Here is a 26,525-nt window from a genome sequence, read left to right on the forward strand (position 1 = left end):
GAGATTGGTCTTAGGAGACAAACTGACTTGGCATTCCCCGGGGCAGTAGTACGTTCAAGTTAATGTGCCCTTCTTCAAATGCCTTCACAGATGGCTATTCAGAAAGCTTTGACATATGCTTCTGTAGCTCCATTGCTGTGGAATCGTTTTCCAACAGAGCTTGGACTATAGCTGAATTATCTCCACTTTAAAAAATAGTTGATCTGGCTATTTCCAGCTCTATAAGACTGACCTATTTATGTCTGGAGCTAGTGCTAGTGTTTGGGAAGTGACAAAGACATCATATTCTGTCTTGATGTTTGGCAGGCAGTGAATAACTGATATAAAGGCCAATACAGTACAGTGCGCACTGTTAGCCCAGGTTTGGACCCGCATTTTCGACGCGCGTCCGACCCCCCCTGAAACTAATAGCGCCCACAACATGCAAATGCATGTTGATGGCCCTATTAGTTATTCCCACGCGATACAGAAAGTAAAATGTGCAGCCAAGTCGCACATTTTACTTTCAGAAATTAACGCCTGCCCAAAGGCTGTCGTTAATTGCCGGCGCTGGGGAAGTGTCCAGAAAAGCAGAAAAAACTGCCTGCGGGTCGGAAGACGGACGCTCAATTATGCCGGCATCCATTTTCCAAACCCGTGGCTGTCAGTGGGTTTGAGATCTGACTCCGGCAAAATTGAGCGCCGGCTGTCAAACCCACTGACAGCCGCTGCTCCTGTCAAAAAGGAGGCGCTAGGGATGCGTTAGCGTCCCTAGTGCCTCCTTTTACCGCAGGCCCTAATTTGCATAGGCCACCCTCATGAATCGCGCACCCAGGAGAGTGGCCTGCGCACTCTCCAGCGCGTTTTTCTGTATCAGCCTGATAATCGGGTACTGCACTATAACAGTTCCAATGTGTGTTTTATCGTTGCTGGTTATGATTACTTTGTACTGCTCTGGTTTTATCTATTTACTATTTGTATTTTGTTGGATTTTTTAATGGTCCGTGTTTTTATCCTATTTTGTTTTTATACTGATATTTTGTAAAGGTGTACATCACTTTGAGTGGCTTTTATTAAAAGGCCAGAGAGGCGGTCAATATAGGAACTAAATACATAAAAATCTCTTACAGATCAAATTTTGCTATAGACTTCATTATGCTACCTGACTGGGTTGTGTCATTAGCAATGGGCTATATTTATTTATTTATTTATTTATTTTGAATTTTTATATACCGATATTCACAGTGCAAACTGTCATAGGCATCCATTTTCAAGAGTGCAAGCACTCGATCACTGCTGACCAAAGGATGTGTGTGCAAAATGAATGCACACACACTGCCTGCTCTGGGGTATGGATTGCTGTGGCAAGGGAGGGACCTCTGAGTGCAACAGCACACCCAGACTCAGAGCTTGACAGAGACTAACACAGCACGTCACTCATCGAGTTGTACACTCAGACACTTATCTTTTGCATAGGGACTACCTGAAGCACTTCCTGCACCTACACATAGCCGATGCGTATGTTCTTGGGATGTTTGTCCTCAAACTCATTGATGTCTGTGGCAGCTTGTCCCTAGCTGTTCATGAGGTTGAGTCCTTCTTCGGCACAGATTATCTATACCTGGCCACATAAAACACATCTGTCAGAGACATATATGACACCTTCTTTGTCGGAGGTTCTGACATGGGCCCCTCAAGGGCTTAGGTGCACTAAATGTGTGTCTGAAAAGACACCAACATAGAAAGGCCATCAGCCATCAGGGCAACCACATGACTTTGTACTGCTTTGTACTGCTCTGGTTTTATCTATTTGCTATTTGTATTTTGTTGGATTTTTGGGAGCAGTAGGCCTATGCATTCAGCACTGTGTCCCGTTTACTTTGAAGGCAGCTTGTTGACTGATTAAGTCATAAGCTGACAATAGTTTCTCTAGCCATTCTGCTATACACAGAGCAGATCATTTACAATGTAGGAGCACACCTGCCCTGCTCACCACTAACTGTAAAAGTGAGTTACACCACATGAGGCTCAGCCTAGAGGATAGCAGCTCTTCCTGATTCCCCACAAGTTGTGACAGGCATGCCAATCAGCAAGGGCCTGCAAGCATGAAAACACAAAAACGTGTGGAGTGACACTGGAAACCAAACTCTCTGCAAGGAGTTTGGTGCAGGAGTACTCAGCACATGTGCTTTAAGGATTGTCACAGATCACACCAGGACAGTAAGAGATACTTGCTGTAGCTAAAAGCAAAATACTATGCATATTTTGTGGGTACATCCATACAGCTGTACCACATGCCTATCATGGAGCCATAACAGGCAAGGGCCTTGCAGCACCTGGACATTTCCATATCTGAATAAGGCTACCTGTGACATCTGAGTTGAAGGCAGGAGGTTCAAACACACCTTACCGTTGGCTTCTATGATGTCAACTTTTGCTCAGGAGAGATGTTGGTGCTCTAAGAGTGCTTAGAAAGTATAATGTGATGGTGACATCTCAGATGTCATTGGAAAATACAAGTGAAGGCAGGACACCATCTGATTCACAATCCTGCCTTCACAGAGCCAGACCTGCATCCTGGGGTAGGCTCCCTGAGAAGGTCACGGGATCTACATGACTTGATAACGGGCAAGGCCCTCTCCTTCCTCACATTATCATTTAAACATTGAATAGCTAGGTGTAGTATGGTGCATCTGTATCGGGGTGCATGCAACTACCAAGAAGAATGCTAGCTGGGAAGGACATGTGCACATTGTGGGAATGGCACCAGGTAGCACAGATGCTTTACCCAAGGCTGTGAGGGAAGGCATGTTACTAGAGCACTCTGATGTCTGCAGTAGGGTTGCCAACTGTCTAAAATTTCCAACACAGGTAAATCCTATCCTGGTTTGGAACCCATTACATGCTGTGATTTCATCTGCTTTTCCTATAGCTTTTTGGAGCAAAACAAAGACTAACAATACCTGCATGCAAGGGAGTAAAAACTGGACTGGATCAACACGTCCTGTAAGTCTGGATCCAGTTGTAAAACCTAATCTGCAGTGGCTTTGAAACAGTTGAGGCAGTGGTATAAGCTGTGTCTTGCCATACCCATGTGACAGTAAGCCTACCCAGTACAGGTGTATAACGTCACATGCACATGGTTCTCAGGTACGGAATGAGGCAGTAAAATGGGAAATCTGTCAGTGAAAACTTAAACTGTCTACCTGAACCTTTAGGCTGTGCCTTTAAGCTTCAGAGCTATTTGATATTTACAGCATATGTAGAGCTGTAGCTCTGCATGCTCGAGGAGCAGCTGGGGAGGTATCACACTTGTGCCACTATCTCATCCACATGTGAGCGATACGATGGGGTCCTCTGGCAAGCCAAACGGCGGAAGCTAGGCCAAAATGTTGTGCTGCAAATGCATCTTTTAGTGTCACTACCAGGCAGAACACATTATGGCAGCCACATGTCTTTGATGTAATCTTTACTTTCACAACTGTTTTTCAAGAAAAGTCTACTGCTTCGTTGTCAAGGCGAATCCTGAGTAGGCTCATGTGTTTTCTGTTACACACTGACCTAAACAGAGAAGCAGTGAGAGAAAGAAAGATGATAGCGAGGAAAGCAGCCAGTAATAGTCTACTGGCCTCCCTTCCCTGGAAGGGGATGTGGTAGGTGAGGCCTATCAGGCAAAGTAGTTTTGTATAAGGTTTTGGCGAAGCTGGCTTCCACGCAGTGTGCTGTCCTGGGCTGGTAAGGGAACACATGGGGGATCCGGGGGGAGATCTGGATGTAAGTTCATTCATAGTCCATGGCACAGAGTGAGATTATGGAAGACAAAGCAAAGCATCACTATATGTGCAACTGTGGGTGAGACATACATTAAAGATCCACCTGTCTTGCCAAACAGCAAAAGCGACTTTTGAGAACTCAGAATGTGTGTTCGATGACACAGCAGGTAGCACTTAAGGCCTCGTTGCACCTCATCTCTGCCGGCGTGTTGGGAATAGCAACGGGGGGTAAGAAGCCAAGTCCTGCAACCGTACCCAGAATCTCCTGCATCAATGTCAGATTTAAGCCATCAATCATAGCATTGTCCCTTCCAGATCTGTCTGGCAAATCACTGCATCCTATACAAAATTAGCCTGTATCTTTCCCTGAGTCTTAAAGGCCCATTTGCCGAGCGTAAGTGTATATCATATTGGTCTGGTCTAGTATATGTGCAGGATAACAGTAGCCAAAAGTAGCTCAGCTCTTCAGGACTACTAAATCACATCTGGGATTCCAATAATTGCATGCCAAGCCCTCACAATCGAGCTAAGACTACAGGTGTAGCAGGATGCCAACCTTGAAGAAATACATAAGAGCTACCACACCTGCATTAACAGCAAAAACAGTACCTCATGGTATGATTGTGAATGTCCCTGCTTGCTATGCAGTATGTCCTCCATAGGAAGCAAATGTTATGCCCCGACACAGGGAATATGCTAAGCCACCAACATACAGAGAACATAAGAACATGCCATCCTGGGTCAGACCAAGGGTCCATCAAGCCCAGCATCCTGTTTCCAACAATGGCCAATCCAGGCCACAAGAACCTGGCAAGTACCCAAAAACTAAGTCTAATCCATGTTACCATTGCTAATGACAGTGGCTATTCTCTAAGTGAACTTAATAGCAGGTAATGGACTTTTCCTCCAAGAACTTATCCAATCCTTTTTTAAACACAGCTATACTAACTGCACTAACCACATCCTCTGGCAACAAATTCCAGAGTTTAATTGTGCGTTGAGTAAAAAAGAACTTTCTCCAATTAGTTTTAAATGTGCCCCATGCTAACTTCATGGAGTGCCCCCTAGTCTTTCTATTATCCGAAAGAGTAAATAACCGATTCACATCTACCCGTTCTAGACCTCTCATGATTTTAAACATCTCTATCATATCCCCCCTCAGCCGTCTCTTCTCCAAGCTGAAAAGTCCTAACCTCTTTAGTCTTTCCTCATAGGGGAGCTGTTCCATTCCCCTTATCATTTTGGTAGCCCTTCTCTGTACCTTCTCCATCGCAATTATATCTTTTTTGAGATGCGGCGACCAGAATTGTACACAGTATTCAAGGTGCGGTCTCACCATGGAGCGATACAGAGGCATTATGATATTTTCTGTTTTATTCACCATGCCCTTTCTAATAATTCCCAACATTCTGTTTGCTTTTTTGACTGCCGCAGCACACTGAACCGACGATTTCAATGTGTTATCCAAAATGACGCCTAGATCTCTTTCTTGGGTTGTAGCACCTAATATGGAACCCAACATTGTGTAATTATAGCATGGGTTATTTTTCCCTATATGCATCACCTTGCACTTATCCACATTAAATTCATCTGCCATTTGGATGCCCAATTTTCCAGTCTCACAAGGTCTTCCTGCAATTTATCACAATCTGCTTGTGATTTAACTACTCTGAACAATTTTGTGTCATCTGCAAATTTGATTATCTCACTCGTCGTATTTCTTTCCAGATCATTTATAAATATATTGAAGGGTCCCAATACAGATCCCTGAGGCACTCCACTGGCCACTAGAGATGTGCATTCGTTTTTGCTGAATTGGAAAATTGCAACGAAATTGTCCAATTCGGCATGTTTCAGGGAGCCCGAAAAAAATCAGGATTTTCCTGTTTTTTCGCAAAAATTCGTTTTTCCGATTAGTGCGCACTAACGGGAGTCAGTGCGCGCTAACTCCCCGTTAGTGCGCGCTAAGTCCTGTTAGTGCGCACTAACAAAAACTAACAAAAACTAACAAAAACTAACAAAATCTAACGGTTTTTGTTAGTGCGCACTAACAGGATTTAGCGCGCACTAACGGGGAGTTAGCACGCACTAACTGGGAGTTAGCGCGCACTAACTAAAAATCGATTTTTCGCGAAAAAAAAGACCCGAACCGAAAAAAACCGACATTTTCCATGGCGGCCGAAAAACGAAGAACGACACGAACACAAAAAACTATGCACATCTCTACTGGCCACTCCCACTGAGAAAATTGTCCATTTAATCCTTCTCTCTGTTTCCTGTCTTTTAGCCAGTTTGCAATCCACGAAAGGACATCGCCACCTATTCCATGACTTTTTACTTTTCCTAGAAGCCTCTCATGAGGAACTTTGTCAAACGCCTTCTGAAAATCCAAGTATACTACATTTACCGGTTCACCTTTATCCACATGTTTATTAATTCCTTCAAAAAAGTGAAGCAGATTTGTGAGGCAAGACTTGCCTTGGGTAAAGCCATGCCGACTTTGTTCCATTAAACCATGTCTTTCTATATGTTCTGTGATTTTGATGTTTAGAACACTTTCCACTATTTTTCCTGGCACTGAAGTCAGGTAGTAGTCAGGTAGTAGTTTCCCGGATTGCCCCTGGAGCCCTTTTTAAATATTGGGGTTCCATTTGCTATCCTCCAGTCTTCAGGTACAATGGATGATTTTAATGATAGGTTACAAATTTTTACTAATAGGTTTGAAATTTCATTTTTTAGTTCCTTCAGAACTCTGGGGTGTATACCATCTGGTCCAGGTGATTTACTACTCTTCAGTTTGTCAATCAGGTCTACCACATCTTCTAGGTTCACCGTAATTTGATTCAGTCCATCTGAATCATTACCCATGAAAACCTTCTCCATTACGGGTACCTCCCCAACATCCTCTTCAGTAAACACCGAAGCAAAGAAATCATTTAATCTTTCCACGATGGCCTTATCTTCTCTAAGTGCCCCTTTAACCCCTCGATCATCTAACAGTCCAACTGACTCCCTCACAGGCTTTCTGCTTCGCATATATTTAAAAAAGTTTTTACTGTTAGTTTTTGCCTCTACAGCCAACTTCTTTTCAAATTCTCTCTTAGCCTGTCTTATCAATGTCTTACATTTAACTTGCCAACGTTTATGCTTTATCCTGTTTTCTTCTGTTGGATCTTTCTTCCAATATTTGAATGAAGATCTTTTGGCTAAAATAGCTTCTTTCACCTCCCCTTTTAACCATGCTGGTAATCATTTTGCCTTCTTTCCACCTTTCTTAATGTGTGGAATACATCTGGACTGTGCTTCTAGAATGGTATTTTTTAAGAATGACCATGCCTCGTGGACATTTTTTACTTTTGCAGCTGCTCCTTTCAGTTTTTTTCTAACAATTTTTCTCATTTTATCAAAGTTTCCCTTTTGAAAGTTTAGCACGAGAGCTGTGGATTTGCACACTGTTCCTCTTCCAGTCATTAAATTAAATTTGATCATATTATGATCACTATTGCCAAGTGGCCCCACCACTGTTACCTCTCTCACCAAGTCCTGTGCTCCACTGAGAATTAGATCTAAAATTGCTCCCTCTCTTGTCGGTTCCTGAACCAATTGCTCCATAAAGCTATCATTTATTCCATCCAGGAATATTATCTCCCTAGCGTGTCCCGATGATACATTTATTTACCCAGTCAATATTGGGGTAATTGAAGTCTCCCATTATTACTGCACTACCAATTTGGTTAGCTTCCCTAATTTCTCTTAGCATTTCACTGTCCGTCTCACCATCTTGTCTTTAATAGGTGGACAGTAGTATACCCCTATCACTATAGTCTTCCCCGACATACAAGGGATTTCTACCCATAAAGATTCAATTTGTATTTAGTCTCATGCAGGATGTTTATCCTGTTGGACTCTATGCCATCCCGGACATAAAGCACCACACCTCCTCCCGAGTGCTCCTCTCTGTCATTGCGATATAATTTGTACCCCGGTATAGCACTGTCCCATTGGTTATCCTCTTTCCACCATGTCTCTGAGATGCCAATTAAGTCTATGTCATCATTCACTGCTATACATTCTCCCATCTTACTTCTTAGACTTCTGGCATTAGCATACAAGCATTTCAAAGTTTGTTTTTTGTTTGTATTTCATTCTGCTTTTTAATTGATAGGGATAAGTTAGAATATTTTAGCTCAGGTGAGTTTTTAGTTACAGGCACTTGGACTACTTTTCTTATTATTGGAACCACATTGTCGGGATACCCTAATTCTAATGCATCATTAGTATCCTTTGAAGATACCTCTCTCCGAACCATGCGCTGCTGAGCGACTGTCGGCTTTCCCCTTTGTTTTAGTTTAAAAGCTGCTCTATCTCCTTTTTAAAGGTTAGCACCAGTAGTCTGGTTCCATCCTTGTTGAGGTGGAGCCCATCCCTTTGGAAGAGACTCCCCCTTCCCCAAAAGGTTCCCCAGTTCCTAAAAAAACTGAATCCCTCTTCCTTGCACCATCGTCTCATCCACGCATTGAGACTCTGGAGCTCTGCCTGCCTCTGATGACCTGCGCGTGGAGCATTTCACAGAATTCTACCCTAGAGGTTCTGGATTTAGGTTTTCTACCTAAGAGCCTAAATTTGGCTTCCAGAACCTCCATCCACATTTTCCTATGTCATTGGTGCCCACATGTACCACAACAGCCGGCTCCTTTCCAGTACTGTCTAAAATCCTATCTAGGTGACGCGTGAGGTGCGCCACCTTCGCATCAGGTAGGCATGTTACCAGGTGATCCTCACGCCCACCAGCCACCCAGCTATCTACATTCCTAATAATCGAATCACTAACTATGATGGCCGACCTAACCCTTCCCTCCTGGGCAGTAGGCCTTGGGGAGATATCCTCAGTGCGAAAGGAGAATGCATCACCTGGAGAGCAGGTCCTTGCTACAGGATCCTTTCCTGCTGCACCCAGTTGATGCTCTCCCATCATGAGACCTTCTTCCTCCAAGGCAGCACCAGGGCTGCCAGTCTGAAGTTGGGACTTGGCTACTATGTCCCTGAAGGTCTCATCTATATACCTCTCTGTCTGCCTCAGCTCCTCCAGGTCTGCCACTCTAGCCTCCAGAGATTGGACTCGTTCTCTGAGAGCCAGGAGCTCTTTGCATCGCATGCACATGTACAACTTCTCACCGGTGGGTAAAAAATCATACATGTGACACTCGATGCAAAAGACTGGGAAGCCCCCCTCTTGCTGCTGGACTGATGTCTTCATCTCAATTTTGATCAGTTCCTAGTTAAATTTTAGGTTGCTATGGGAGTAGGAATGTGTTTAACGTCCTTTAAATGTATTAGTGATCGAATTCTCAAAGTTTTTGTTGTTTTTTTTTTTTTGTGAAAGTGGCACCTGCCTATAAATTAAGGGATGAGCGAGGGGTGGGATGATTGGGAAATACAAACAGTCTAACTTCAGTTAGTCAGCCAGAGTGACTCACTGCTCTCTTGATTAACAAATGTTAGTACCTATTCAAACCAAGTCACACTACCTCAACACCTTTCAAAAGTTAGTAACTGGACTGAACTTTTCAACTTTTTTACTTAGGCATACACTGCTCCTGGCTACATTTTTTTTGTTTTTTTTTTTGTTTTAAATACAAACACTCAGTTCTGCTTACTAGCTGCCTTACAGACTTTTAAAAATAAACACTCTACCTACTGCTTTCTAGCTGCCTTATTGACTGACTATTTAAAAATACAAACAGTCTAACTTGTTTATTCACTGTCTTACTGACTATTAAAAGCACATACACACACACACACACACACACACACACACACACAAAATAATATTCCCAAATAGTTAACTTTGCCCCAATACTATTAAGAAAGACAATGTTCCAAGCAAAAAACTTACTGATTCCTTTCAGCCACCAGCAAGGTGATCCTCTCCTCTCAGTGTTCCCACTGCTTCTGTTTGAGATGTGTGAGGGTCCAATCTGGATGACGCCTCATTAACTGGCCACAACGTGATTGTGCAGACCCAGCAGTGTAGATGCTTCAAGCTTGACGTTAACCAGTTAGATTTTAATAGCTCCCAATGGGAGGATAGGAACAGGGCCATTTTGAAATGAAACATGTTGAAAATGCATGGTGCCAGCTCACACACCAAGCTTTAGAGTTGGTGCATCATTTGCCGTCACAAGATTTGTAGGCCTCTGCAGGATGGTTCGTAAAAGCCAGGCCCTGGCCCAATGCCCTGCAGATGTAACTGTACAAGCCACTTCTTATGGCAACAATGTTTTTCCTCCCCCCCCCCCAGCCATCCCCCATTTTCTTACCATTTACCAGAAACACATAGCCAGAGATGGAATATAGAAAGAAGCGTCTCTCTTACCTAGGAGCCAACCCTCATCATACAGGCCGTCCTCAAAATTTTCACACAGGAATTGAGTGCGGCTCCCGGATACCTGGCCACCACATTGAGGATGCGCATTCAAGCATCACAGACCACTTGCACATTGATGGAGTGGAAGAGCTTTCTGTTGCGGTACATTTCCTCCCTGTCACGGGGTGGAATGATGGCCATGTGTGTGCCATCGATAGCTCCCAAAACACTGGGAAAGTGTGTAAAGGCATAAAAGCCTCTCTTCAAGTCCATCGTCCTGCCTGTCCCGAGGAAATGCTATGCAGCGATTAATGTGGTCAGAAGCTGCTGTGATGACCTGGTCCAGACAGTGTGAAACTTGGTTTGGGACATTTCTCCCCACGACCCCTACCTTGTTTGGAAGGAGCTGGTTGCCATGAAATGCAGGGTGGTGAGGCTAGGCACAGTGTGGGACCTTTCTGTGACTGGATCTAGATCCCATCGAATATCTTCATATAATTCCAGGATAGCCCGAGAGCTGAGGAAATATCTGCAAACCACATAGTCCTCTGGCATGCCCAGCAAGGATGTTCATGGAGGAAAGATATGCTGCCTGTATCTCCTCCGCCATGGTCACCTGCATGCCAGGCGCTGCCCTGGACCTGACCCTGCGGGGCCCGTGCCTCTGCTTCTGGTGCAGGGACTTCTCTAGGAGGGCTTGGAACTTCTCTTGCCTGTTCTTGAGGTTGTTGTTGTTCCACTTGTTGTCGTCTGCGGTGAGCCTTCCAAAGCATCCAGTATCCCCCAACAATTAAACTTGCCACAAACATTATGGTTTTAGGAAGCTAGACCAGCTGTTTTTATTGGACCAGGAAGGCCTTGTAGATGTGTCCGTTATCATTCCTCTTTTTATCGCATTTGATAATCCCAGCGATAATACCCGCGATCCACGATATCGCCCACGATGATTGCTTTTTCCACAGTAATGCAGAAAAAAATAGGTGTAGTTATTTCCAGCATTAAATCCCGTGATAGTGTATGTTATTGTATCGCACACCGCACTAGCAGCCCCTCATTTCCATTTATTCCACCCAAACCCCTCCCACTTGAATATTAATTCCCCCTAACGCGAAATGATAAATGACCCTATTAATTAGTAACAGGCTCATGTTAGTAAGTTAATGCCAGTCCAAGGTCCATATTAATTAGTGCTCAGCACACATTTAGTAAATAGCATGGAGAGTGAGCATACCATGTTATTTACCAAGCACACACTAAATTCTCATTTGCATATAATGTTCTTTCATTGTATGTGTAGATATGTTAATTTTAGCATACTCATGGTAACTTCTTTTTTGATGGTAAGATCTTCCCTGCATAGGATTCATTTTTAGCGTGTGCACAACAGCCTGAACAGGTATATTAAAGTTTATTGTATAATCCCCATACTGACCAATTTATTATTGTATTTTTTGCAGGTTATATATGTATTCAGAAATCCTAAAGATGCAATGATTTCCTTTTATTATTTCCATCAAACAGTAGCTGAATTAGACCATACAACAAATCTGGACGACTTCATTGAGAAATTTCTAACAGGAAATGGTATGTGTCATTAAATACTATAAGAGAAACACAGGAGAATTTATATCTGTTTTAGAGCCTGATTTATTAAGGTTTTTCCCCATAGACATAGAACAGAAGAAAAGCCTTAGTGAATCAGGCAGTAGGGATGTGAATCGTTTTTGAACGATTAAAATTATCGTCTGATAATTTTAAAATCGTTCTAAACCGTTAGAGTACACGATACAATACAAATGCCCACGATTTATCGTCAGGAGCATTTATATTGTATCGTTAAATAGGGCACGGGAATTATTTGGGGGAGGGTGAGAAAACCGGCACACCAACACAACCTCTAAACCCACCCCGACCTTTTAAAACAAATTCCTTACACTCCCCCACCCTCCCGAACCCCCCCAAAATGTTAAATTACCTGGTGGTCCAGTGGGGGGGGGGTCCCCGGCGCAATCTCCCGCTCTCGGGCCATCGGCGCCATTTTGGCTACCACTGATAAAAAGGTGCCGATGGCCCGAAAAAAAAACCCCACCCCGACCCTTTTTAAATTACCCCTTTGCTTCTCCCACCCTCCCGACCCCCCCAAAAACCTTTTAGATGTACCTGGTGGTCTAGCGGGGGGTCCAGGAGCCATCCCTTCAATCGTGCCGGTGCCGGTGCTGGAGGTTTCAAAATGGCGCCGATCGCCTTTGCCCTTACCTTGTCACAGGGAGCGACGGTCGCCTTTGCCCTTAACTTGTCACAGGGAGCGACCGTCGCTCCCTGTGACAAGGTAAGGGCAAATGCGATCGGCGCCATTTTGAAACCTCCAGCACCGGCACCGGCACGATTGAAGGGATGGCTCCTGGACCCCCCGCTAGACCACCAGGTACATCTAAAAGGTTTTTGGGGGGGTCAGGAGGGTGGGAGAAGCAAAGGGTAATTTGAAAAGGGTCGGGGTGGGTTGTTTTTTTTCGGGCCATCGGCGCCTTTTTATCAGTGGTAGCCAAAATGGCCCGAGAGCGGGAGATCGCGCCGGGGACCCCCCCCCCCCCTCACACTGGACCACCAGGTAATTTAACTTTTTTTTTTTTTGGGGGGGGGGGTTTTGTTTATCTGCTCAGGCCTCACTAAAAATTTAACAATGTGAATTGGAATCGGAACGATTCCAATTCACAATCTCTAACAATCCGATTTTTCCCTCCCACCATCCGAACCTGATCGTTAAGACTATCGGGCACACGATTCACATCTCTATCAGGCAGTTAGTTTGCTGAAGGTTCGAATTGTCTTTAGTCTTCAAATACTAGAACCTGAGTTGTTAGGATTTTTTGCTGCTGCTATATAATGTGAGGATTTTAAGGGTTTGATTTTGCATTTTTATATTCGTTTATTTTTTTATTATTGAGGTTTAGATGTTCCTGACATGTAATTTATATTTTGTTTTAGAATACTTTTTTGTATTTTCGCTATTGAGTTGTACCTCTTCTTGGGCAGCTTTTGAAAAGACAAATAATAAATGTGATTTAATAAATATATAAATAGTATTTGGATGCTGAGGAATCATCGTAAGTTATTTAACATACTTGAAAATTTAAGAGGAGCAGACATATCCTTCTCATCAGACCCTTTAGTTCATTAGTAAACTATAGGCAATATCTAAACCTTCCAGCTTTGGTCCCTTTTAACAGAGAAGTTTTACCAAAACTTTTAAAGTGGGGAGCTGGATGGCTGAATGGACTGGAACATGTTTACAGAGTCCTTCACCTCACAGTCACTGGTACAACTCCAGCTCAGGCCAATAATAACAAGGTCATTACCATCAGTTCCTAGAAAGCATGTGCCAACATCACTTAATAAAAAAAACCCAACCCAAAACCACTCACTGTCACTGTTTGGCATCTTTTTGTTGTTAGTATTAGTAGAGAGGCCAAAGAATGCTGAAGCATGGAGACTGAATTACCATCTCAGCCGTAGAGGTGACACCTCCAGAAAAGGGCTCTAGAACATTTGCAGGTCAGTATGGGGAAGCATCCCCTGATACTGCCTGAACTGTACACATTCTATAGAGAAAAGACTTCGGTCTGCAGTGCTATTTATCCAGCAGTTTAAATTCACTTTTTCAAAGTTATATTAAATGAGGTGTAACCTTACCCCACCAGGGTTGATGGGGGTGGGGGGGGGGGGGTGGCAGAGAGCAGGCTGCTACTGAAATACACTGGCTCTACCTATTATAGTTTAACATGAGCTGTCAGCCTGGAAGAGTCACAGCAAGGCTGTAAAGGTGATTAGACCCCTATTGTAGAGGAATGAGTCAGAGATTCAGGTTGGAAATTTGCATAAAACTAATCCCTGAGCCTTTCTGCTTATTTAAAATCAAATATTATTTCACAAATAATGTAATTCCTAAATTATACAAATAGTTATTCTGGGATTGTATCAAAAGACAGTTTTACTATCCAAATAGATCTTTAACCCAAATGATACGGGTTGGTCAAAAACTTGGGAGTCTGACTTTCAGAGCAGAAGAAAACAGCTAGGCTTGCACTTTTTCTTTCTCCATGACCTGTCTGGGTCTCAGCTTTGTGACTGAGACAAGAAGGGTCTTTTCAAACTGGGTAAAAAGTGTTAAGTAGGCCATGAACTTAGCTGAACTAGAATCACTGAGAGCTATAATCACTGCAATGAACAAGCCAGGATAACCCAGTTGGTCTATCTCTGACTACTGACCGATCCGCTGCCTGCTCATTTGTTTTTGTTAGCTGGTGCTACTGCGAGGAGCAGAATTTTCTTTTTTTGCGCAAAATTTTAAGCTGTGTGGTAGGCTGTGAGGGGAGCACATCCTGTTCCCAGCCAAAATGGAAGGAGGCTTGGTGGGCCGTGAGCAGAGCACATCCCGCTCATAGCTGAAGTGGAAGGAGGCCTGGCGGGCCGTGAGCAGAGCCCATCCTGCTCACAGTCTAAGTGAAAGGAGGCCCCAGTGAAATATAATTTTAAATCAAAGGATAACAAAATCCTAAATTATAGAACTATGACTGGAAAAGTCTTACATTGGAGAATTCTGAATGAGAAAGGGATTTATGTGTTGTGTTCTGCGGCCGTGGAAGGCCAAGACCGCGGTCCCCTACCGTGCCCGCGACGGCGACCCACCGCGGGAGCTCCGGGGGAAGCCCCTGATCCTAGGCCCGTCGCTCCGGCACAGGTCCCAGTGATGGTCGCCAGGTGGGGAGCCGTCCCTGCTCCTCCCTCGCGGCGTCCAGCAGCGTTTCCTCTGCGGAGGAAATCCAAGATGGCCGCTGCCATCTTTAGGCGCGAGGCCGCTCCTCCTCATCAGACTTAAAGGGACATGATCCCTTTAACTACCCACAGCTGTTCCCTATGAGCCAGAGCAGAGGAAGTATAAAAGGAGGCTTCCTCTGCTCATTCCTTGACTTGGCAACGTCCTTCGTCATCAGGTCTGCTTGCTTCGGTGAGTTCATGTACTTCGGATCCTTGTTCCTGGTTCCTGTCTCGTCTTGGTATTCCTGGTTCCTGACTTTGGATTGGCTAGCGGTGATTCCTGGTGTGTGATCTTGGACTGGTAAGCGATTACCTTCTGGCACTTGACCTTGGACTTTTTCTGGACCACCGTCTCCAAGGGCCTACCTAAGTCCCAGGGGGGACCACGGGCTTCCAGGGGTGAAGCTCCAGTTAGCCCTTGCACTGAACTTGTCCTCTCAAAGGTCCAAATAAGTCCCAGCGGTCTGGGTCCCTACGGGCTCCTCCTGGGGGGACCACGGACTTCCAGTGGCGAAGACACAGTTCCATTCCTCGACATCACGACTCTTCGTCTGCCTCCACGGTCACCTCGTCTCCAGTGCCGAGGGTCAGCTGGTCGCATCTTCTATCCTGCCTCGTCACCCGACGGGAGAACCTACGGATCCACTTCCAAAGGTACACCATGCTCCCATCGGCCCAAGGGTTCACAACCTGAGCATAACAGATTGCCAAGTCCATGGACCTGGCGGAGGCATCCGCCCACCAGGCCATTCCGGGAATGGCCCAGCACCTGATGGACCAGCAAAAAATCCTGGATGCCCTTGTTTCCGCAGTGGAGGGCATGAACCAACGCTTCGAGGCTTTGGAGCCCATGAACCCCATGCTGCCATCTCCACCTGTGGCTTCTGGGGGCCGTTCCGTAATCCGCCTGCCTACACCACCACGTTTCTCAGGGGAACCTCGGGCCTGCAGGGGTTTCATTAACCAGTGCAATATGCACTTCTGCCTGCAGTCGGCCCTCTTTCCCGACGACACTACCAAGACCACCTTTATTCTTGCTCTCCTCGAAGGGAAGGTCCTAGAGTGGGCTTCCCCCCTGTGGGAATGGGATGACCCCGTCCTAAATGAACTTCGGTGATCCTACTCAGGAAGTTTCCGCCGGACTGAAGCTGTTTCAGTTATGCCAAGGTTCAAGGACATTGGCTGAATACGCCATAGATTTCCGGACCCTTTCTTCGGAGCTCGGCTGGGGCCCCTATTTTCTGCGTACCATCTTTCTTCAGGGGCTTAGTCCCAGAATCAAGGACGAGCTCGCAGGTCAGGAAATACCTAGATCCTTGAACGCCCTGATCGACCTGGCAGGGTGAATCGATAGGCGCCACCAAGAACGCCGCTAAGAGGCTCAACTACAACAAAGGCTTATTTATTTATTTATTTAGGACTTTTATATACCGATATTCATGTGAAAATTACATATCATATCGGTTTACAGAGAAAAAAACATAAAAGTTGCAAGGAGCATTATATAGAACAGGGGATCAAGGAACTGGGAGCAAGGGATAAAAATACAAAAACAAGGTAACTAATAACTGAAAAAGTGTGACCCACATGATGATTGGGATGACTCTTAAATAATATCAAATCCATAGAGACATATAAAATAGCGAAGCAATGGACTCTACTCCTTCGAGATGTCCTCGCCATTCACCTCCTCCCAAGGGTGAGTCGGGAACCCCCCAAACACCGGTTGACGAGCCCATGGATTTGGGTCGTGGGAGACTTTCCACCCAAGAGCACTGGCGATGAATGAAGGAGGGGTTTTGCTTCTACTGTGGCGCACTGGGCTATCAGATAGCTGCATGCCCGGTGCGACCAGGAAACTCCCGGGCCTAGGACCTGAAGGAGGTCTCTTCCTGGGCCTAACATCACCTGCACCTCCACTAACACTACCAGTGGCGCTATCGTCTGCAGCGGGTGAATTCCACACGCTAGCCCTGGTAGACTCTGGCGCCGGCGGCGGCAATTTTATCATGCAAAGCTTGGTGGAGCACTTGAAGATCCCACTAGTCCATGTTCCAGCTCCTTTGGTCCTCTCTTTGATCAGGGTAAACCCCTCCCGGGTCGTGTGACACACATCACAGAACCCATCCAGTTGAGGGTTGGACTTCTCCACCGCGAACAGATGGCCTTCCATGTCCTGGAGCATTTGATACATCCTGTCGTCTTGGGCCTCCCCTGGCTCCAGGAACACAGTCCCCAGTTTGATTGGAAGACCTTGCAGTTATCCCACTGGGGGACGAATTGTCAGGGCAATTGCCTCCAATCAGTGATCCCAGTCTCATGCTCCATCGCCTCCACCAGTCTTCCAGGCCTGCCGGCCTCCTATGCCTTGTACGCAGATGTCCTCTCAAAGCAAAAGGCTAAGATACTTCCACCTCATTGATCATTCGATTGCACCATCAACCTTCTCCCTGGCACTGAGCCTCCTCGGGGGTGCACCTATGCCTTCTCGCCTGCGGAGACGCAGGCCATGACAGAGTACATCAAAGAGAACCTGGAGAGGGGCTTCATTCGGACGTCAACGTCCCCAGCAGGGGCTGGGTTCTTCTTTGTTGGAAAGAAGGACGGAAACCTTCGCCCTTGCATTGACTACCGGGGCCTGAATGCTATAACGGTCAAGGACCGTTACCCCTTGCACCTCATCTCCGAGCTCTTCGATCGGCTGCAAGGATCTTCTCTAAGTTGGATCTCCGAGGGGCCTACAACCTGATCCACATCAAGAAGGGTGATGAATGGAAAACGGCCTTCAACACCCGACAAGGCAACTATGAGTATTTAGTGATGCAGTTTCGGCTCTGTAATGCTCCAGCGGTGTTCCAGAACACCATGAACGAGATTCTCCGTGATCTCTTGTATCAGTGCGTGGTCGTGTACCTGGACGACATTTTGATATTATCGGACTCTCTGACCGCCCACCGCCAGCATGTCGTCCAGGTACTGCAATGCCTCCGAGAACATAGGCTGTATGTGAAGCTTGAAAAGTGCCTTTTTGAGCAGGAGTCCCTTCCCTTCCTGGGGTACATCGTCTCCAGCGAGGGATTCCATATGGACCCCCAGAAGCTGAAAGCCATTCGGGAATGGCCGCAGCCGTCCGGACTAAAGGCACTCCAACGGTTCTTGGGTTTCGCCAATTATTACCGATCATTCATACCGTATTATGCGTCCATCATTGACCCGATGACAGCCCTGACCCAGAAAGGCGCGGACCCCAAGAATTGGCCTCCGGGAGCGGAGGCTGCCTTTTGTCGCCTCAAGGAGGCGTTCCTGCAACAACCGTGCCTTCGGCATCCGGATCTGCAGCGGCCGTTTGTCATTGAAGTGGATGCGTCCTCAGAAGGCATAGGGGCCGTTCTGAGCCAGACTTCTGAAAGTATTAAGTTACGCCCATGTGCCTTCCTCTCCCGCCAGTTCTCTCCGGCAGAGCGGAACTACGCTTAATAGCGTAGTTCCGCTCTGCCGGTAGCCTATTAAGGTAGCCTTAGAAGGTAGCCTATTAAGGTAGCCTTAGAAGAGTGGAGCCCTTGGCTAGAGGGAGTACAACACCAGTTTACGGTCTACACAGACCATAAAAACCTAGAGTACCTGCATCGGGCACAACGACTTAACCCGCGACAGGCACGTTGGGCCCTATTCTTCACCCAATTCAATTTTATTCTCCGTTACAGACCTGCCGGGAAGAATATCAAGGCCGACGTCCTATCACGTGTATTTGAGTCTATGGAGAATTCTGATGAACCGCAGTTCATCATCGAGCCGTCTTGCATCCTTCTGTCTGCCACCACGACCATCCCTCTCGGGAAAACTGTGGTCCTTCCGCACTTGCGGAAACAAGTCCTGGCGTGGGCTCACGATTCCCGCTGCTCTGGTCATCCAGGACAATCCTGGACCTTACAGACCCTGCGCCGATACTACTGGTGGCCAAAAGTCAATAAATATGTCCGGGCATATGTAGAGTCCTGCCAGTCATGTGCTCGCCACAAGAGGATCCCCGGTTCGACCCCAGGCTTGCTTCAGCCTTTACCAGTGCCCTCGGAACCATGGACCCATTTGGCAACAGACTTCGTGGTTGATCTGCCATTATCTAGTGGCAGCACGGTCATATGGGTGGTCGTCGACCGGTTTAGTAAAATGGCACACTTCGTGCCACTCCCTGGATTGCCGTCCGCACCACAGCTGGCCCAGCTGTTCGTCCAGCACATCTTCAGACTACATGGCCTACCAAGAAGTATCCTTTCGGATCGAGGGCCTCAATTTACTGCCAGGTTTTGGAGGGCCCTCTGCCAGACGTTCGACGTTACCTTAGACTATACGTCTGCTTACCACCCACAGACCAATGGTCTTGCGGAGAGAACGAACCAAACCTTAAAGCAGTTCCTCCATATTTATGTCAATGAGAAACTGGGTGACTGGGCTAGCCTGCTACCCTGGGCAGAATTTGCACTCAATTCTCATCTCTCCAAGGCTACCGGATCCTCGCCATTTCAGATAGTGTATGGGAAGCAGTCACGCCCGCCGCTGCCAGTTCCCATTTCAGTTACGTCCCCGGTAGCCCAACTCTCTGCAGACAAGTTACACCGCCTGTGGATCTCCACATGGCGCGCGCTGATCAAAGCCAGTCAGTCAGCAAAAAGGTATGCCGATCAGCGAAGAAGACCATACCTGCCTCTTAGGCCGGGCCAAAAGGTATGGCTGAGCACACAGTTCATCCACCTGAAACTGCCATCAGCGCGACTGGCCCTGCGATTTATTGGGCCGTTTCCTATCATTCGACAGGTTGGTGCCGTTTCGTATCAGCTTCGTCTTCCGCCTTCCCTTAAGATACACAACATGTTCCATGTTTCCCTCTTCAAGCCTCTGGTGTTATCATGGCCTTCCAGCACGCCTCAGACTCCCCAACCTATTGCCTCTGAAGATGACCTCACCTATCAAGTCCGAGAGGTCTTGGACGTGAGAAAGCATAGGAAGAAATGGGAGTACCTGTTAGCGTGGGAGGGGTTCGGCCCCAAAGAAAACACCTGGGAGCCGTTGGCCAACATCTTAGACCGGGGCTTGCTTGAGCAATTCCACAGAGACCATCCGTCTAAGTCCAGGCCTCCGGGGAGGCGCCCTAAAGAGGGGGGTACTGTTGTGTTCCACGGCCGTGGAAGGCCACGACCGTGGTCCCCTACCGTGCCGGCGACCCACCGTGGGAGCTCCGGGGGAAGCCCCTAATCCTAGGCCCATCGCTCCGGCACGGGTCCCAGTGATGGTCGCCGGGTGGGGAGCCGTCCTTGCTCCTCCCTCGCGGCGTCCAGCAGCGTTTCCTCTGTGGAGGAAATCCAAGATGGCCACTGCCATCTTTAGGCACGAGGCCGCGCCTCCTCATCAGACTTAAAGGGACATGATCCCTTTAACTACCCACAGCTGTTTCCTATGAGCCAGAGCAGAGGAAGTATAAAAGGAGGCTTCCTCTGCTCATTCCTTGACTTGGCAACGTCCTTTGTCGTCAGGTCTGCTTGCTTCGGTGAGTTCTTGTACTTTGGATTCTTGTTCCTGGTTCCTGTCTCGTCTTGGTATTCCTGGTTCCTGACTTCGGAGTGGCTAGCGGTGATTCCTGGTATTGACTTTGGACTGGCAAGTGGCGATCCCTTGGTGTGTGACCTTGGTCTGGTAAGCGACGACCCTCTGGCACTTGACCTTGGACTTCTTCTGGACCACCGTCTCCAAGGGCCCACCTAAGTCCCAGCGGCCCGGGTGCCTACGGGCTCCTCCCGGGGGGAATGCGGGCTTCCAGGGGTGAAGCTCCAGTTAGCCCTTGCACCAAACTCTCAACTCCTTGACCTCTCAAAGGTCCACCTAAGTCCCAGCGGTCCGGGTCCCTACGGGCTCCTCCTGGGGGGACCGCGGACTTCCAGTGGCAAAGACACAGTTCCGCTCCTTGACATCACGACTCTTCGTCTGCCTCCACGGTCGCCTCGTCTCCAGTGCCAAGGGTCTGCTGGTCGCATCTTCTGTCCTGCCTCGCCACCTGACGGGAGAACCTACAGATCCACTTCCAAAGGTACACCATCCTCCCATCGGCCCAAGGGTTCACAACCTGAGCATAACATTATGAAAGAAATGTACTTAAAAACAGTCCTAGGAAGCAAACGGATTCTCACCCTAACAAGGGAAGTCAGATCCTTGGGTACCCAGAAAAGAATAGACCAGGCAGGATAGAAGGGTATGCACACATTCTCTTTCCATGGTCCTGCCTGGGTCTTGGTCTTTTGGCTGAGAGAAGGTGACCCATCCATATTGACATTTCCTATTTTGTTTCCTACTGAGCAATGGACCTCATTTCTTATACATAAGGACTCTCACTGTATGAACCTACCCCGCTTCTCCAGCAGTCATGTCATTTATAGAAGTGGCTCCTGCCAGTCCTTTGCCACCTTCTATATCACATTTGTCACACATAATGATATAGTGCCCTCTAGGAAAAGATTTTCGGCATAATTCCTAAGAACGATGCATTCCAGGACACATGTAGAAAACCATGCCATGTACCCACAAAAGGGAATATCTGGAAGTCAAAGAGCAACTGTTGCCTAGTCCAGCAGTCACTTCCATATAGATCTTGTTCTCACATAGTCACAAACACCGGAAAAGAACCCACAGTAAGTCTTCCTTAAACGGTTCATCTTTGCAAAAACAGCATGGATGGTTCTGGAGTTCTCAGGACTGCTCCTTCATAACCTCGCCCTCTGATTTGGAGCTGGTCCAAACTGTCATGGATATCTTGGCTCAGAAATCCAGGGCCACTCCGGAGTGAGAGATGGGTACCAGACAAGGTAAGGCTCAAGGACTAGTTGGTTCAGTAAAGACATAAGAGCTAGGTATTTCCTTCCACTCCAGCTGCAATGGGCAAAAGGAAGCTAGTTCAAAAAATGTTTCAAGCCAGTGAAGTGGTGTAATCAGGCAGAAAGCCATCATTGAATCAATTCCTTTGTGAATATATGCACTTGGACATTTGGACATTCATTTCCTCTATTTTTCTCCCAACAGTACCAAGCAGCTCTTGGTTTGATCATGTCAGAGGCTGGTACACCCACAGAGAAGATTTCAATATTTTATTCATTACCTATGAAGAAATAATTAAGGTAAGGCTTGCCTTTGTCAATCTCCATATATTTATTTATATTTTGCTCATACCTTTACATTGGTAGGTCAAGGCAAATTACATGCAGGTACAGTCTGTATTTCCCTAGAAGACTTACAATCTGGAATGGAAACTTTAAAACAAGCATGCGGGTGACCACACACGCAAGTATGGGCACGCAGGAGGAGATACTCTGGAATTTTAAATCATGCTTGCTTATGATTTTAAATACGCCTACTGAGTGGATGTGTGTTTCTAATTTTAAGCTGTAACTCGAGCAAACGTACTTCCTTAGGACTTTGTTAGCTTTATCATGTGCAAGTAAGCAGATTTTAGAACATACTTGCGTGAAGGACATTCCCAGTTTTAGCAAGCCGTTTGCCCAGTCTATCTCAAGGTCATCCACACCCCTCTGGTTCTTTAGCCTGCACGCCTCCCAAGTTGACCCAGACCCCTCACTCAGTCATGTTAGGCCTAAAAAGCAATTTCTTCAGACTTGCATCTTATCAGGAGCAGCAGTATATATACGTGGATAACAGTCATTGCACGCTGAGGCCTCCGGTTTTAAAATATGGATGTACGTGCATAACTGTTGGCCCTGGCCCAGAACACCCATTCCTCACCCCTTTCCTTTGACTTGAGCACATGCATATTCAATCATAATTAGCGGCTTTTAAAATATGCGTTGCTCTCGCGTGACACACATACATGCAGTTATGCACATTTTAGTGGGAGCAATGCTTTTAAAATTTGCCCCATGCATTCTATTTACTAAGCCATGTTAGGTAGCTAATGTGGCAAACAGTGTTTATTGCATATTATTTATTTATTTATTTATTTATTTAAAAATGTTTGTATACTGCTTTTACAATTGGAAATTAATCAAAATGGTTAACAAAAAAATTAAAACATACATAATCTATTTTTAAAACAATAAAAATTAAGACATGACTAAAATATTATAAAAACAAACACAAAATTCAAAATACAAACAATCAAAATACAAACATAGTGCCTTCAATATGTGAAATGAAGGAGATAAGATTTAAAGTGAGAATGAATGAGTAAGAAGTGGGGGTGCTGAGGAAGAATGATTTATGATTGGGAATTGGTCAGGGAACTAAATGCTTTTTTTTAACGTTTTCTTAAATTGTTGTGTTGATGGTATGAGATGTAAAGAATCTGGAAATGAATTCCACAAAGTGGGACCTGCTACCGAGAAAGCTCTTTTACGAGTTAATTCTAATCTAGCAAGTTTGACCGAGGGTATGTCTAGAAAGTTTTTTGATAAAGATCTTAGTTATCTGGTAGGTTTATATATACGAAGAGTGGAGCAAAGCTATGTTGAAGAAGCATTGTAAATAAGTGCATTAATAATTGTCAGTATCTTGTAGTGTACCCTGTATTTGATAGGGAGCCAATGGAGAGAAAAAAGGACTGGAGTAATATGATTTCTATGGGAAATGCCTACGAGAATCCAAGTGGCTGAATTTTATATTAATTGCAGAAGGTAAATTGTAGAGTCAGATAGGCCTAAATATAGTGCATTGCAGTAATCCAGTCCCGAGAATAGCATGGATTGCAGAACTGTACGAAAGTCTTGAAAAAAAAAAGCAAAGGTCGAAGTCTTTTTCAGAGATGTAATTTATAAAATGACTTTTTTGTAATGGTCAAGATGTGATGTGACTTAGATAAATCTGAATTTATCGTGACACCTAAACTGGTAGCATGACTGTGAATAAGAATATAAATGCCTTTAAAGTCTAAATAAGATGGAGGACCTATAGAAGAGTTAGAGATTGAGGTTAAATGTGTAAATTCAGTTTTTGTGGGATTTAATTTTAACCGATTGTTAGCAAGCCAGGTATTGATTGTAGATAGGTTTAGTGTTATTGTAGAAAATGTATCTGACCATAAAGGGGCAGATTTTAAAACCTGCGCGCGGGTGCAGATTTGTTTGCGCAACCTGGCACAAACAAATCTACGCCCGATTTTATAACATCTGCGCGCATGTTATAAAATCCAGGGTTGGCGCGCACAAGGGGGTGCACAATTGTGCAACTTGCGTGCGCCGAGCCACGCAGGCTGCCTCCGTTCCCTCCGAGGCCACTCTGAAATCGGAGCGGCCTCAGAGGGAACTTTCCTTCCATCTCCCCCCACCTTCCCCTATCTAACCCACCCTAGCCTAACCTAAACCCCCCCTTACCTTTGTTCCAAAAGTTATTCCTGCCCAAGGCAGGCATAACTTGCGCACGCCGGCCAGCTGCCGGAGCGCCATGCCCCAGCACAGGCCGCTGTGTCAGAGCACTTGACCCTGCCCCTGGACTGCCCCGGGACATGCGCGAGCCGCTGAGCCTATGCAAGATAGGCTTGGCGCGCGCAGGGGCAGCTAGGGATAGCTTTACGGGGGTTACGCGCATATGTTACACACATGGGGCGGATTTTAAACCCCCTGCGCGCGTAAATCCGGCCGGATTTACGCGCGCAGGGCCCTACCGCGCCGGCGCGCGCAGAGCCCTGGGACGCGCGTAAGTCCCGGGGTTTTTTGAAGGGGGCGTGTCGGGGCGGGGCCTAATGACGTGGCATTTTGGGGGCGGGACCGGGGCGTGGCGCCGGCCCGGGGGCGTGGTCGAGGCCTCCGGACCAGCCCCCGGGTCGGATGACGGCGTGCCAGCAGTCTGCTTCTCGTAGGCGTAAATCTAGGGACAAAGGTAAGGGGTGGGTTTAGATTTATTTATTTATTTAAATTCTTTTGATATACCGATGCTCAAGAGCCATGTCTTATCGTACCGGTTTACAATGAACTCGGGGTAAACCAATTAACACTGAAAGCGAAAGTTACATTACAACAGGGAAAGTCAAACAGGGCTGTTAAGAAAAAAAGGATAGCTTAACGATTTCTAACTGAAGAGCCGTGGCGGAAGCACGGAGAAGTTGTTTACATGGAAAAATAAATACAATTTACACTTTATAATTTACACATGGAGAAGTTATATGTGAAAATAGATAGGGCCGGGGGGGGTGGGTTAGGTAGGGGAAGGGAGGGGAAGGTGAGGGGAGGGCGAAAGAAAGTTCCCTCCGAGTTCCCTCCGAGGCCGCTCCGATTTCGGAGCGGCCTCGAAGGGAACTGAGGCAGGCTGCACGGCTCGGCGCGCGCAGGCTGCCCAAAATCGGCAGCCTTGCGCGCGCTGATCCAGGATTTTATAAGATACGTGCAGCTATGCGCGTATCTTATAAAATCCTGCGTACTTTTGTTTGCGCCTGCTGCATGAACAAAAGTACGCGATTGCGCTTTTAAAAAAAAATCTACCCCAGTACCCTTTGAAAATCTGCCACAAAGTTTTGTAGGGGACTAATAGTTGAATATTGTCCGAATAGATTCTGAAATAAACATTGAGAGCAGTAAGAATATGACACAAAGGCAATAGGTAAATATTAAAAAGAATTGGTGATAATGAAGCACCCTATGGCACACCTGATGAAGTAGTATAGTAATCTGAAAATTGGTTACAAACATGAATTTGTTGCGAACGATTAGATAAAAAAGACTGAAACCAAGAGAAAACAGTTGCCTGAATACCTAGAGATTTTAAAGCCATGAGGAGAATATGGTGATCCAAGGTATCAAATGCTGCAAATGTATCTAAACTTAGATTGTAAGCCCTCTGGGGATAGGGAAATACCTACAGTACCTGAATGTAAACCAATGTGATATCTCAGATCGAATGTTGGTATATATAAAAAAATAAATAAATCTAATGAGATGAGAATGAAATCAGTATAGGGTCAAAGCCACGAAATACAGTATCAAAATACAGTATCAAAGCAAGAAAGTAGAAGTGTTTCTGTAGAGTGGCCTTTCCTGAAGCCGTGTTGCCCTGGATGTAAAAAGTCATTGTCGGCTAGAAAGTCAGAGAGTTGGTGTAAAACCACTGATTCAATTAATTTAAATAGTGAAAGTATTAGTGCTATCTGTCTAAGATTATTGAGATCTAGGGGGGGGTCTTTTAATTTATTTTTTTGAATAGGCAAGATGGCAGTTTTCTTCAGATTATCAGGGAAAATGCCGGCTTGAAGAGATTGATTAACCATTTCACATAAAAATCTACTGGTTAATGGAGGGATGACTTTGAATAGAGAACCTGAACACGGATTTAATGGAGAATTGGTAGTTTTCTGCTTCTGAATTATATTTAATAAAGTAGATTCAGTTATTAGTGAAAGTTCAGACCAGTCAACTGCAACTGTAGGGAACTTAAAAGTAGGATAATGTAAATGTTGAAATTCCTTTGAAAAAATATCTATCTTTGTTTTGAAATTTGTGGCTATTTTATTGCAGACAGTAGAATCGTAACTGATACTATTCAGAGGATTAACTGTAGTCAAAGATTTTACAATGTTAAAAAGAATACTAGGGTCCCAATTAGCTTCA

The 26,525-nt window shown here is 45.8% G+C and overlaps 1 protein-coding gene across 2 annotated transcripts in view; it reads left to right on the forward strand.

The window, feature by feature from the left end:
- LOC115088310 (amine sulfotransferase-like) overlaps window positions 1–26,525 on the forward strand; it is a 66,702-nt gene that overhangs the window by 25,204 nt on the left and 14,973 nt on the right. For both annotated transcript variants that reach the window (XM_029596451.1, XM_029596452.1), the window contains exons 4-5: window positions 11,577–11,703; window positions 22,000–22,094. In XM_029596451.1, the coding sequence (XP_029452311.1) occupies window positions 11,577–11,703; window positions 22,000–22,094 (222 nt within the window). The remainder of the gene's footprint in view (window positions 1–11,576; window positions 11,704–21,999; window positions 22,095–26,525) is intronic.

Source organism: Rhinatrema bivittatum, chromosome 3, assembly GCF_901001135.1.
Source record: "Rhinatrema bivittatum chromosome 3, aRhiBiv1.1, whole genome shotgun sequence".
Taxonomy (NCBI): Eukaryota; Metazoa; Chordata; class Amphibia; order Gymnophiona; family Rhinatrematidae; genus Rhinatrema; species Rhinatrema bivittatum.